The sequence below is a fragment of the Leishmania major genome, chromosome 18 (assembly GCF_000002725.2).
Source record: "Leishmania major strain Friedlin complete genome, chromosome 18".
Classification (NCBI taxonomy): domain Eukaryota; phylum Euglenozoa; class Kinetoplastea; order Trypanosomatida; family Trypanosomatidae; genus Leishmania; species Leishmania major.
Genome location: NC_007259.2, coordinates 217816 through 231523, shown reverse-complemented (window position 1 = coordinate 231523; position 13708 = coordinate 217816). Strand labels below are relative to the sequence as shown.

The 13708-nt window shown below is 53.6% G+C and overlaps 3 protein-coding genes and 1 pseudogene across 3 annotated transcripts, besides 1 other annotated feature; all 4 read left to right on the top strand.

The window, feature by feature from the left end:
* Positions 1-1816: 1816 nt before the first annotated feature.
* On the top strand, positions 1817-3055 carry LMJF_18_0560 (putative vacuolar ATP synthase subunit c; the record flags this gene model as incomplete). The annotated part of the gene is made up of 1 exon (XM_001682410.1): positions 1817-3055. One exon carries the CDS (start codon positions 1817-1819, stop codon positions 3053-3055), a length of 1239 nt encoding a protein of 412 aa, XP_001682462.1.
* An 824-nt stretch (positions 3056-3879) lies between these two features.
* LMJF_18_0550 (conserved hypothetical protein) lies at positions 3880-4950 on the top strand (the record flags this gene model as incomplete). Its single annotated transcript, XM_001682409.1, has 1 exon — positions 3880-4950. One exon carries the CDS (start codon positions 3880-3882, stop codon positions 4948-4950), a length of 1071 nt encoding a protein of 356 aa, XP_001682461.1.
* A 664-nt stretch (positions 4951-5614) lies between these two features.
* Positions 5615-7156, top strand: LMJF_18_0540 (conserved hypothetical protein; the record flags this gene model as incomplete). The annotated part of the gene is made up of 1 exon (XM_001682408.1): positions 5615-7156. The coding sequence occupies one exon, from the start codon at positions 5615-5617 to the stop codon at positions 7154-7156; it is 1542 nt and encodes a 513-aa protein (XP_001682460.1).
* Positions 7157-10928: 3772 nt separating this feature from the next.
* Positions 10929-12497, top strand: LMJF_18_0530 (annotated as a pseudogene).
* Positions 10929-12497: a sequence feature.
* Positions 12498-13708: the final 1211 nt, after the last annotated feature.

The window sequence follows — 13708 nt, the reverse complement described above, 5'->3', positions numbered from 1 at the left end:
CTATGACAAGGCAGCCAAAGAACAAATGAGAAGATGAAATGTGGCTACGCTGCTGAACGGACAAAAATAGAGAGTGGTAGATACGAAAAGTGTGGGAGACAGAGAGATCAAGCGAAAATGATAGCAGCAGAATGAAAGGTGCGAGGATCGTCGGATAGTCAGTGGCATTTTTTTTCTTCTTGACCAGGGGCTCACAAGAAGCAGCATCGACGGAGAGGTAGAAAAGACAACCTCGACAACCTTGGATGGACAGCTATTTTTCCACAGAAAGTTTACTGCCTTGCCGCCTGCCTTCAGAACCAGCAGCATCAGCTCTTGCCGCTGTATCAAGTACTTACAGGTCATGATAGAGAACAGCTTCTGTGCAGAAGCCTGTGCGTCACAACGACTTTGACAGTCAAATGCGTGAAGCAGCCCTCCCTCCCCCAGCGAGAGCAAAACTGAGGAAAAATGTTTTGCGCGATTGTTTTTTCAGGGATCCAAACGCCTTTTCTCGGCGACGAGCTCCGCTGATAGAGGGCCCCCTGGACCCAGTGTGATAGAAAGGATGGCATGCCGCACCCGAAGGCCTCCTGGCCCACATCACCATTTACACCTTGTGTTGAATAACGATGCTGCTGCCATCACAATCAAATGCATTAAGAAGAAGCGTCAGAATTGAAAACTGCAGCAGACACCGGTGCTCGGGTGGGGGTGCGGGGCCGAAAGCCTTTCTGGACACGACATTCCTCACGCTCGAGATAAGAAGCGCATCGTTGAGAGTGACTCTACATGCTTTGAAAAGCCGGCACAAAGCAACCGACGGCGAGCCTCTCTGCGCTCAAGAAGCGCACTCATGATTCAGGGGTAACGGCAATCTGCTTATAGCGTATTTATTTTACGACTTCATTGACGACAGAGAACACCGCAACGCGCCATCCTTGTCCACCATCCACTCTGCGAGGAAGCCAGGCTGCCATCCTCTCCTTGCTAGCGCCGAACCACTTCTGGTGGTGACAGGGTCAGGTGCTTACGACGTACAAAGGTGAGGGCGATTTGCCGCTACCGATGTGGGCGGTCAGGTCCCCTGGATGGCGCTGCGTCGGGGCGACCGGTGACAGTGAGTGCGCATCATCCACCTGATGGGCAGAGCGTCAGCTTCACTCGAGTGTATCCCACCCGGCCCTCACTGCCCATGGATAGGAGAGGGGGGGGACTCGGGTGGCTTGGAGGGGTGCACCAGGTGGCGGCTGGCAGGGGGGGGGGCTGTGCGGCGACCTGCGGGGCAGACAGGTAGAGTGTGAGGCAGGGGGCGTGCTCTCAGATGGCTGGGTCGGCGTATTGCTGCAATGTGTGTAGGTCTGCTTCGCGCCACAAGATGGGGGCCTGTGACAGGCCGGGTAGAGCGGAGCTGCACTCTTGTTTTCTCGTAAAATGGCTACGGTGACGGAAATATATTTTTCTCGTGTATCTTTGCGTGATGAGTTCAATGACCTTGCTTGTAGCAATACCTTGCGTTTGTGGTTACCGCGGTTGCGGAGGTGGTGTCAAGGAGCTCCTTGCGAGTGGCTAGAGTGAGGGTTGTGCTATTCCACGTTCCCAAATTGCTGAGATTAGGTTACTCACACTGCGAAATAGTTAGACGAGGGACAATGGCTTCGGTGAGTGCAATGTGGTCTCAGCAGCCTCATTTGCATTTCTTGTGATACGAGCAAAAGGAAAACTGTCGACCATATCGCGGCACTGCGAACTCAAGATGCGGTGCAATCAGAGGTGATGATTCAAGTAGTAAAGGGACTGTCGGAGTGTTTGGACCTTCTGCTCTACCAACGCTTCAATGTTCTTGAAGCATCCAGTTATCTCCTCACTCAAAATATACTTTTCGTCCGTGCACTGCAAGGCCTACATAGGCAGAATAATCTTCCTTGGAGAGATGACCGAGAGTTTTATAATTCTTGCGCTTCCATACTTGCAACAGTCTCAGGACTCCCTGCAGTCTGCACAATATGAAGCGCTTGTGCGTCAGATGGGCCCTCTGGGACAGACGTTTCGCCACTTTTTTATCCCCAACCTCAAGATCGGAACGTTGGACTCTCTCATGGAGGCGAGCGATGAGTTAGCGAAACTGGATCCGACGATGGAGAGCACTCTGCAGAAGTTGATTGGGCTGATGGAGGAAACTTCCGGAAAGCCGCGCAGTGTAGTCACGACGTTCCGAATCAACCAGACTCAGGAAATGTCGGCCGCTGGCTACATCAAGAACTTCCTGTGGAGCACTGCGCAGTTCGACCCCAAGGAAACAATTCACAACCTAATAGAAAAAATTTCCCGTATCAACGCTACAGCTGATGAGCGCGTCCGTGTCATGCTGGCGGAGTACAATGAGACTCGCAACAAACTCATAGCGGCGAACCGGAAGGGTGAGGGAAACCTGTCCATCCGTCCGATTCGGGAGCTAGTCGCCCTCTATCATCGGGATTATCAGTGCTTTGTCGACACGGAGTTGTTGGCCACCGTTTTCGTAGCGGTACCTGTGGCGGCACAAAAGGAGTGGATGGCGACTTACTGGAAGATGAACGAGTATGTGTGCCCGCAGTCGAACCGCGTTGTGGCCGAAGACAAGGAATACGTGCTCAACAGCATTGTTGTGTTCCGAAAGATCATGGATGATTTAAAGACGGCGTGCCGCAAGAAGCGTTATGTTATCCGTGAAGTGGAGGGCACCGATGACCTTTCTTCCGCCGAGTTGCGGAGCCTGCAGCAGAGAGCTGAAAAGGAGAAGAAGGCGCTTTACACGCTGCTGTGGCAGCAGTACTGCACCTGTTATGTTGCCTGGATCCACCTCAAGGCGGTGCGGGTGTTTATCGAGGCGCTTCTAAAGTTCGGACTCCCGCCACGCTTCATTGCTGTGGTGCTGCAGGTGCCTGCGGATAAGGAGGCCGAAATCCGCAAGCGCATTGCGCAGCTGTACCCCGATTTGACGACGCCGTTGGCAAATGATATGACTGTTGATACTGGTGCTTTACAGCAGGAGTACCCCTATGTTTCCTTGAAAGTGACGAACGTACAAAAGTAGTGTTAGGGGTAGTTGTAGGGTCGTTTGTTTTAAAAGTCATGCTTTTTCATTTATTATCGATGTTTGTATCCGCATCTATGAGGTCAGCGTCGCGGAACGAGTTTGCTGAACGAAAGGAAGCGAAAGAGTTTGAGGAGGGAAAAGGCCATCAACGAAAATAAAAGACAAGCCTGCATTGCTTTCACAGCTATAGAAGGCTTGTGTCTGCAAACAAAACAGTGGTTTTAGCACCTCATTTCCAGTGGTTCCCCAGGAGCGTTTGCTCTGCTACACAACCAGAATTGCACCTACACAGGTTGGAAGCAGCAGGGAAGCTGGATAGCAGAGGCTCACTGCAATCCCAAAGCTCGAGGAGCGATTGATAATAATAACATCACCATGATTTGTGCCACAAAACACCTACTTCCAGTGCGGAGAAACAACATTTCGCCTCCTTCTCCTTTCGTTTTGTTTTTTTATATTCACTCTCTTGCCCAGCCTGACGACTTACCGTGATTTACCGGCCTCTCAAGGGTTACCTTTTTTTTTCGGTTGCTGAGAGGTGCGCTACGTTGGGCAGCATAACCATGCATCACCATATTGTTGCTGCGCTTTTTCTTCTCGCATCTGTTTGCGCTTGTGCAGATGCATTGTCTATAGAGCTGGCTCAAAGCACTCTTCTGGGAGCGGAGGCAGAGCTATCACAACATGCTGTTCAGTTCTCCAACACCTCACTCTGCTTCCGCACTGTTGCTGCAGATGCTCAGAAAGCAAACGTGGTTGCGTCTACGCACTGCACCTTTGACAGTGGTTCGACATTTGAGGTAATAAAGAACGTTGATGACATGTGCTTGAGGGGAATATTGGTCGATCATCAGCTCTTCTGTCCCCATGAGCAGGTGCAGCAGCCGGAGGATGGAGATGTGGAATATGCTTCTGTCTCGTTCGAGGTTCAATATGCTACCATTCGCAGAGAAAACAGCGAAAGACGTTTTGTTTTCAAAGGCAACAAGCTTACTGGGGTGTTGAGTCAGGTTTATTTTAACGGAAATGCGATTTACATGGAGGAGGACGATGCGTATATCTTTCTGTCGACGACTATTAATGAGGCAGGAGACAAGAAAGTTGTTGTGTTCCGCTCTGAGGATGGTTTTGCCTACAATGCGATTTCAGTCATCCCGAACCTGCAAGAGGCTCAGCAGCATTTCGTGATTTATGAAGGTGGTCGCATGCTCTCTGTAGTGTCGTCCTTCGATGGATCGTACTACACCAGTGTGTCATCTGGCTATGCAGGCAGGCACTGGTCAGCCATGAAGATGCTCAACGTATCTACACCACCAGCATCTGTCATGTTCTCCTCGGGAGTAAAGCTCCAGTACGCGTGTTCGAACGAAACATCTGAGAAAGCCAAGTGGTATGTCGTTGACGACAATGGACGACACACTATTAAAAAAGAGGCACCAGAGTTGCCTGCTGTCAGTAAAGCTACACCTCACTCTCCCTTTCTTGCATTTTCCTTGAAAGCGTCTGACAGTGACAAAAAGAGATTACTCGTTCTGCAGACCGAGCCCGTAGGCGACAGACAGACCAACATTCGCGCCTCCCTATTTTCTGTCGACGACTCCGCCGAGGAAAAAGAGAAGGCGGAGAGGATAGAAAACTGGAAAAAGGAGCAGCAGAAGAGAGAAGCAGCCCGTTTCAAGGCGAAGCTGGAGAGGCTGGAGCTGGAGAAAGTGCTGCGGCGCGAGCGGAGGCGCAGGGAGGCGGAGCGTAAGGCACAGTTTATTACCCTCGACGAACCAAATGTGCGGGCTGCCAAGAAGTTTTTCGAGAAAGATGGGGAGATGATACTTGTGCGCCGTGTGAACAAAGATTATGTTGCCTTTGAGAGGGATGTTTTCTTTTCTGACCTCTAGTACTATCATTATTGCCTAGTTTTCTTTGTTTTTGTGGTGCATCCTTGCGATGGTCTTTGCGTCATGTGCTTCTTTTTCATCTCTATGCAGCTCTTCTCTCGCATTTTTGGTGCTGCCTGCAATGCAGCCATGCTGAGCTGGTGTCACCTTAGGCAATGTCGGCACAGAGGAAGCCAGAACAATCCTTTTCATTCTGGACTTCTTATCGATGTAGCCTTAGCGACTCAGCAAAAAAAAACGCTGAAATCGAAGCTTTGCTCCTCTCCGCAGCTCATGGGCAGCGGATGCCGTTGGAAAAGAGAGCGAATCGTTTTCTTCTTGCTCATTCCTCTTGCACTGTTTGCCAGCTCGCCTTCCTCCCCCACCCTTTCTGGCCAACGCCTTTAACGGCACGGATTTGTTCCCCTGCTTTCTGCTGATCAACTTTTCAACTGAATGTCTCCGAAGAAGCTCGCATAAATCACTACACGGCCAGCCTTTTTTCTTGTAAAAGGCAGCGGCACATAGAGCTTATAGTGCATACCTTCTTCTACAATAGAGGCGTGCCTGGCGTTTCCCTGGCGCAGTTACGAACATATCTGCTTCAGTCAGTGCTGAGAAGCAGAGACTGGCGACATCCGAAGAGTACGTCGAGTCTCCCAAGCTACGCCTTACTGGACGAAAAATGCAGGAGCCCACCAGCCCCAGGAATGGCGAGCTGCGAGAGATACAGTATCGCAAGCATCTGTCATTTAAGCACACGCTGAAGATTGTCATTCGCAATAGCATCTACGCCGCCATTGGACGCGTTCTCATAGGAGTTGTGAAAGCCTTAGTGAAGCATGGTGTCTCCAGAGCGTTCTTAGTCCGCATACCGCCCGAATTCCTCTCGCTGGATCCTTTGAAATGGGCGGCCGTCTTCGGTGGCTTCTCGAGCTTCCGTTTCTGCCTGCAGACACTGCTTCGCATCCTCACGCCATTTGGCGTCTCGGAGAAGTTTGTGTCGCTGCTGGCGGGCTGCACTAGCGCCACGCCTGTGTTTGTCATGAACAAGGAGACGCGCACGGACCTGTGCCTGTACCTGTTCGTCCGCAGCACCCACGCCTTCTCGCTGCGCTACCTTCTGCCACGCATGCCAAAGATCCTTCAGGAGTTTCACTACTACGATGTGGTGCTCATGTGTCTGAGCTCGTCTCAAATCGCTTACGGCTGTCTCTTTAACCCCAACACGTTGCCGAAGTCGTACCAAGGCTTTCTGAACCGCGCCTCTACCTTTCCAGAGAAGCTCATCCGCGGCCATTCTGGGTTCTGCCGCGAGCGTCTTCTCCCCGATCTTGTAGACTACTGCTGGTCGAGGAAGCTGCCCCTGATCGAGGACTTCGGCCAAAGCGGCGCCAACACCCTTTGCAAGGTGGGACACGGCGATTACTCGTGCAACGCGTGGGCGATGATCTTCATCTTTAAGAACATGCTTACCATGGGCGTGCCGCTTTACGGCCCGCTTCGATTTGTGTCGATGCTGGCGTTCCAACGCAGGCGTCTCATGACGAACCCAGTTTCCACGATCATGCAAAACGTGCGCTCGATGCTGATCAGTGCCCTGTTTCTCGCCTTGTACACTGCAGTCATTCTGCGCTCCGCCTGCTTTGGTGTGCAACACCGGGGCGGAGGCACGAAGACGGTGACGGCGCTGTGTTCCATAGCTGGGCTGGCAACGCTGCTCGAGCCGAAGGGACGTCGCATGGATCTCGCCCTGTACTGCTCCATGCACGCGCTTCGCTCCTTCTTGCTTACACAGAACCTGCGTGGTCGTCTGCCCTACCCGCGCCACTGGTTCGTGTGCACCGTATATCTGCTCTCCGTCGGCTTTCTCTGTTACCAGTACGAGGAGGAACCGAAGCTGTTGGACCGCCGCGTTCGCACGGCGCTGCGCCTTCTGCTAGACGAGCAGTCACCCGCGGCGTTGACAGAGAAGGAGACGTCGCCACTCGCGAGCGCCGCCGCGTCCACGTACGACGTTGCGGAAGCGCCTGCAGAGTCTCGCTGCGGGCAAAGCCAGGGGAAAGAGAGTGCAAGTCGCGAACACCGTGTCCTTTGCGTCGGCACGCCAAGAACTGTAGACTTGCCAGAGGAGATGAGAGTGGCGGACGGAATGGGGCAGCAGCAGGGGCACTACAGGCGCAGCGTCGCAGCTTTTCCTGCCACGAAGTTCAAGGAACAGCAGTAGCGAGGGACAAAAAGAGGGGTGGGCTGAGGTGTGTGTGTGTGTGGGGGGGGTGGTACAACGAAGAGGCAGAAAGCTTGCGTATGTGCGCATGCGCCAGTAGAGCTTCCTTTGATGGGACTCAGGTGACTGTCGATGTACTGGAGACCAGCGCGGAATTGTGAGAAAGCTGGACGGTCTTCTCTTGTTGTTTGCCGTTCCTCATGAGTTCACCTCTTTCGCTGTTGGTGCTCTGCTCTTCGCCAGCGTTATGCAGTGACAACCCCCCGTCTCCCCATTGCGTCTTTCTGATGTCTCCCTCTCTCCCAGCTGCCTCGTTGTGGTTGTCGTTGTCATGATGGTGTGCTCTCTGGACGTCGAGGAGCCGTCGTGTAGGTAGGCAAATGAAGGAAACCAACCAAACAAGGGTTTACACCCTTTTTTCATTGTTGCTCTCTGTGGTTTGTGTGCTTCTTTGCCGTTTCAAGTGCTTCCACGTGGTGTCCCCTAGGGCATGTGCGTGCGTGTGTGTGTGTGTGTGTGCATGTCTGGCTGATCTTTCATTTACGTCTCTCTTTTGCTCTATCGCGCTGCTGCGTCTGCACTGCCTTTTTCTGTGTTTTACTTGCTTTGCTGTCTCATTATTTTCTCTCCTAATATCCATATGTGGGGGAGGGGGTGCGCGCTTGTGTGGTATTCTCTCGACGTTTTTTATGTTTCTTTTTTTTGGGGGGGGGGAGGAGGAGGTGAGGCTCTGCATTTCTGGATGGTTGACTCGGCTCGTTTCTCCAACACCCTCCTGCTGTCTCTTTCGTACTACAACCGCAACCACTACTATGATCACAGCCACCCCCTCTTCTGTCAACTCCCTCCCCCGTAAGTGCGTGTGTGTGTCCGTTCGTTTCGGTAACTGCCAACATGCGTGCATGCACTCGTACGCCTGTGTGAGTTTCCGTCTCCCTTTTTCCTCCTCCATGTTGGTATGTATCTGTCTCTTGTCCTGTGTAGTGGCCATGGGTTGTGTCCGTCTTCTCGTTCTCGCCGTCCTCTTTTTTCGTCTTTGCGCGGCATCTTTTTCATTGGTACCGCTTTCTAGGTCGTCGTCGCATGCATGTGAACACGTCGACCCCGGGGAGACGGTGCGAGCATGTCTTTGTGTTTGGGGGTTGCGCGGAACGGGAAGAGGGAGAGGGGAGAGGGGAGAGGGGAGAGAGAAACTGGAGGATGCTGGTTTGGCTTGCAACTTTTCTTGCTGTCGAGCCCGGTGCGGCCTCCCTCCACCACCACCAACTCCTCGCCCCCTTCTGGATCGCGTTTCTTAAACAGCGACACGATGGGGTGTGTGGCGAAGCGACAGCTAAAGCCGACGACGCACGCCGGTCGGTGTCCCTTTCTCGCACTCTTTGTGTTTTCCCCCTTTTTTCTCCCCCTTTTTCCCCATCGTTGTTCAGGATGAATGCCTTTCTCGCCTCGCCTCTCCCTTCTTTGCCCGCTCTTGTCCTTTGCGGTTTATCTCCTTTTACTGTTGTTCTGGCGTCGCTGCTGAGCCATCGTCGTCATCGACGACGGGGAGGGGGTGCGTGTATATTCTACAACTTGTGTGTAACAGTAGTAGCGACCCCCTCTCCTAACACACACACATATATATATATATATATATATATATGCACGCAGACACGCAACGAGCACCGCAGTTACATTGGAGGATTGCTGCAAGTTGTTGTTCGATATGTATACGGTTCATGAAGAAAACAAACATACAGCAAGCGGAAGGGAAAGAAAACAAGGACGGAGCAGAGGCATGGAGGCGGCATGAGTGACACCGATGACGTGGCTGAAAGGCCTGAGAGCACTCGGAGAGGATAAAAGAAGCAAACCATTGTGACATCCCCCCTCCCCCTCAGCACAGAGGAGTGCCGGCGGACACCTCTGCGTCAACGCCGACAACGATGAAGAACAACGGTATGGTGCGTACTTCACCAGAGAGAGGCCAGCAGGGTTTTGAAAGGTGCGTGTGGTATGGTGGTGGGGAAGTGGAGGGCTACCGTTATGTGTGCATGCCACAACTGATCGAGAGAGAGAGACCATTAAAAATGGGCACTCTCCATCATTGCTGCTTTCCTCTATCCTTAGCTTTTTCTTTTGTTTTTGTGCCAGTTTGTATGCATAAGCATGCCATCTAGATTGCGTGTATTCTGAGCCTGATGAAGAGCTATCGTTTTCTCTCTCATTTTCACTGCCTCGCTCTCGTGTGTGCATCGAGTGTGCTGACGCGACGCGATATCAAGGCGTGCGTGCGTATGAAAGAACAAAGGGAGAAGAAAATGTTCACTGGATGACGACGACGAGGTTCGACAGCTCTTTTTTCGTGTGTTTCACGTTTTTTTTTTGCTTGTTAACCAAGCGAAACTGCGAAACTGCGATTTTCTTCTCTCCTTCCTCCCCCTCTTTGTTGGTTTCGCGTTGAAGGGTTTTACTCCTTGAACGCAGACGAAAAAAAAAAAACAGACAGCACGACCCTGATGGGGCATCCGATGCACGGATACAACGTTCGATGTTTTCCCGTCGAATCTGGTTGCCAGTAGGAAGAGAAGGGGGAGGGGTGTGGGCTCGTTTGTTTGTGTGCGCTGAAAAAAAAAAACGATTGCTTACAGAATTGAAATAGGGTGGAGTAGTGGTGCTGCCCGGAGAGAGAGAGAGAGAGACGCGTGTCGCTTATCTTTTACAGGCTTCTTCAGCGATCACCGGCCGCTTTTTTTTTTGGTCCGAACTGAGGCCTGATGAGATGGGTAGCACCGCAACGCGCCATCCTTGTCCACCATCCACTCTGCGAGGAAGCCAGGCTGCCATCCTCTCCTTGCTAGCGCCGAACCACTTCTGGTGGTGACAGGGTCAGGTGCTTACGACGTACAAAGGTGAGGGCGATTTGCCGCTACCGATGTGGGCGGTCAGGTCCCCTGGATGGCGCTGCGTCGGGGCGACCGGTGACAGTGAGTGCGCATCATCCACCTGATGGGCAGAGCGTCAGCTTCACTCGAGTGTATCCCACCCGGCCCTCACTGCCCATGGATAGGAGGGGGGGGGGACTCGGGTGGCTTGGAGGGGTGCACCAGGTGGCGGCTGGCAGGGGGGGGGGCTGTGCGGCGACCTGCGGGGCAGACAGGTAGAGTGTGAGGCAGGGGGCGTGCTCTCAGATGGCTGGGTCGGCGTATTGCTGCAATGTGTGTAGGTCTGCTTCGCGCCACAAGATGGGGGCCTGTGACAGGCCGGGTAGAGCGGAGCTGCACTCTTGTTTTCTCGTAAAATGGCTACGGTGAAAAACAGAAAAAAACGCTCTTAGACGCACAGGTACACACTGGGTTGAAGACGTGTCGGCTCCTCTTCTTAATGGACATGTGCCTGGCTTTCTCTGTCTCTGGGCTGTGGACTGCCCCCTCACTTTCACCAACATATCGTCTCCTGCTTCCCTGTTTCCCTTCGCGTACTGTATTTCTTCTGTTTTATTTGCCTGACGTGCTCATCTACGCCTTCATCGCTCTCATAACCACTTGACTTTTCCTCGGCTCTTTCTCCCATCTTTTTCTTTCTCGTTTGTGTGTGCGTGTATGTGTCTTGACTTGTTCTGCACATCCGCACACGCGACGTGTCTATGCGTTCGTGCACTGGCATGCACCACAATGTCGAATCCCTCTATACGCATGAAAGTAGCATCTCCGCATCACAGCATTACACATAGATAACAAGCGGAGAGCGCCCTCATACTTACAACAGTACGCGCGCAAAATCATTGTTAGAGATGGCGTCTGGCACTGTGATGGAGACGGAGCGTGTCATACGCGAGAAGCTCGAGGCATCCGGGCAATACGGAAAGATGCGTGCCATGATCATGGAGGCGGCACTGCGAACGGTCAGCGCCTCTGACAGCGACGACTCAGGCGCCCATAAGCCGTTGGTGTTTCACTCCACCGTCGCGCTCACGGATGCCAAGCGAAACGGTGTCACAGAGCTGAGCATTGTGCAAGAGTACCTGCAGTACCTCGGCCTGCAGTACACGGCACGAGTGCTCCAGCTGGAGGCTGGATTGCAAGAGGTGCCTTTGCGCACCAGCGCAGAGCTGCAGCAACAGCTGCACATCGCAGCCAATAATCAACCGGGTCCTTGCCTGTCGGCACTGGTGCATGGCGGGGCAACTGGGTTGATACAGTCTATTCCTGCAACTGAGGCACCTGCTGATGCTGCTGGGGAGGAGGGCACTAAGGCTGAGGAGGACGTCGACGATGCTGCCTCCGACCACCATCAGCCTGGCGGTGAGAACACGACGTACTTCATCTCCAAGTGGAAGAAGCGTCACTTCGTGCGCCACAATCAAGTCTCCGGGCAGCAGTTGCAGATCGAGTACCTGACGGATTGCCACACGGTAGTACTAGATGAGCTGGATAGCATGACCGTTGATGACTGCGAGGGCGGCGAGCTGGTGATTTCCGCGTGCGAGGGGAGCGTGTTCCTGCGCGGATGCAAGAACATGACGATCCACGTGGCGTGCAAGCAGCTCCGCACCCGCGATTGCGAGCACATCAACTTGCACATCTTCGCCTCGACTGACCCCGTCGTGGAGATGAGCCACCACATCTCCTTCTATCCATTTCACTTGCGCCTACCGGGGCTGCAGCGGCTGTTTGCCGAGGCTCGGCTGGACCCCAAGGCAAACAGGTTTGTCCATGTGTATGACTTCACATCGACGGAGCCGCATCTGCCGACGCCGCACTTTGAAGTGCACTTCCCTGATCACCACCTCTCGATGGAGGATCGCTACGCCAGCTACGGCGCCCCGGAATGCCCGCCTGAGATCGAGGCGCTGCTAGCCCTGCGTCTAATGCCGGCAGCCAGCTCAGAGTCCGGAAGGAACAAGAGCTACGACATCCGGACGGGGGCGCAGGTATGAGCGCAGGCAGGTCCAACGCCAGTTCCGGCCGTTGCAGCAGCGGCGGCAGTAGGAGCTGCCACTGCTACGTCCGTCAACGCCTACGCGGAGAGCAGTGACGAGGAGGAGGATGAGATGGCGTCTGACAACGATCGAGCCGGCTTTTCGGCACCGCAATCGTCGTCGAAGCCGACGACGTCCTCCTCCATATCTGAGGAGGATGTTCAAGCAACGAAGCGAGAGGCCGCGCAATCGGCAATGCAGCACATCGGCGGGCTGTCCACAGCACCCCCACTGGCCCCCACACCCGCTCTTGGTGCAGCAGCCCACATCGCCACCGGAGGCGGTATCGACAACGAGGAGTACTCCTCCTTTGAGGACGGCGACGACGACAGCAATGCAGATGACAAGTACGACGTGGAGGAAGACGAGGATGACTTTTAGTTTGCGTTGGTCTTTTGCTTCACTCCTTTTTCGCACTCCGTGCTTCTCTTGTGGGCCGAGGGGGACAGAGAGAAGGCGGACGAGACAACGCACGTCTACCACCACACTAGCGAAGGAGAAGCAGAATAACGCAGCGGCTGACGATGGGTGGGTGGGAGCCCCCTAGCACCATGAAAGGAGATGCGATACTGGAGAGGCTATCTCTTCCTTTCTTTCCGATACCCAGAAGCGTCCTCTTTACACACACACACACACACACACACACACACAGACACACACGGGCATTTTGCTTCTTCATTGCGCCATCCCGATTCGTCGACGTCGCGCCTTCACCATCCGTGTCGTTCTCCAACAACAGCAACAGCGGTTTGTCTGTGCTCTGAAGTGCGTCTGTGCGGGCGTGCTCTGTCTCTTCGGCCTATTCTTCTCCTCTTCGGCTGCTCTTGCCGGACCGTTTGCCGAGCCAGGAAGGCAAGCAGAGCGAGACAGCGAGGGCGGCACAGAGAGGGAGGGAGAGGTGGTAGGAGGGAGGGGGGAAGGAGAGGAGAGTGAGAGGGAGAGGGACAAGGTGGACTTGTGCTTTGTGGTGTTGCTGGTGATGTCGCGCGTGCTCCATTGTTTGTTTCTGAGTTGAGACTCTCTTCTACTCATCATAGTCTTACTCATTTTTTTTTCCGGCCTCTTCGCTGTCGCTGATGTTTATCCCACCCGCACCAGTATACATATATATATATATGTCTACACATATCGACATGTACATGCATATGCATATGTGTATTGCTTTCCTCATGTTGTTTCGGGTGCTGGACTGCTTTGTCTTTTCTTTCTCTGTGTGTGTGTTCGTGGATGGGCGCGGACTAGGCTTGGATGTACCCATTTGGACACCGTCAGTGGAGGAGGGGGGACGAGGGCGAAGCGAACCGAGGGACATGATGGTATGAGTGAATACGCAGCAGAGAGCGCGAGAGCGAGGGGCGACAGGGCAGATAGCGGTTAGACTGAAGGGTGCGGTCATTGCTCTGCGGCAGCATCAAGGGGGATAGAGGGAGAAGCAGGAGGCATGATAGGCCAGTAATTCTTTTTGTTTCGTTCTAGGTGGTTGTCCCTCGCTACTTGTATTTTGTTTGCCTACCAGTCGTGTGAGCCGCAAACCTGCCCATCCCCCACGGTGCCCTTTCATACCACCCGGGGAGAGGGAGAGCTTTCTAGTG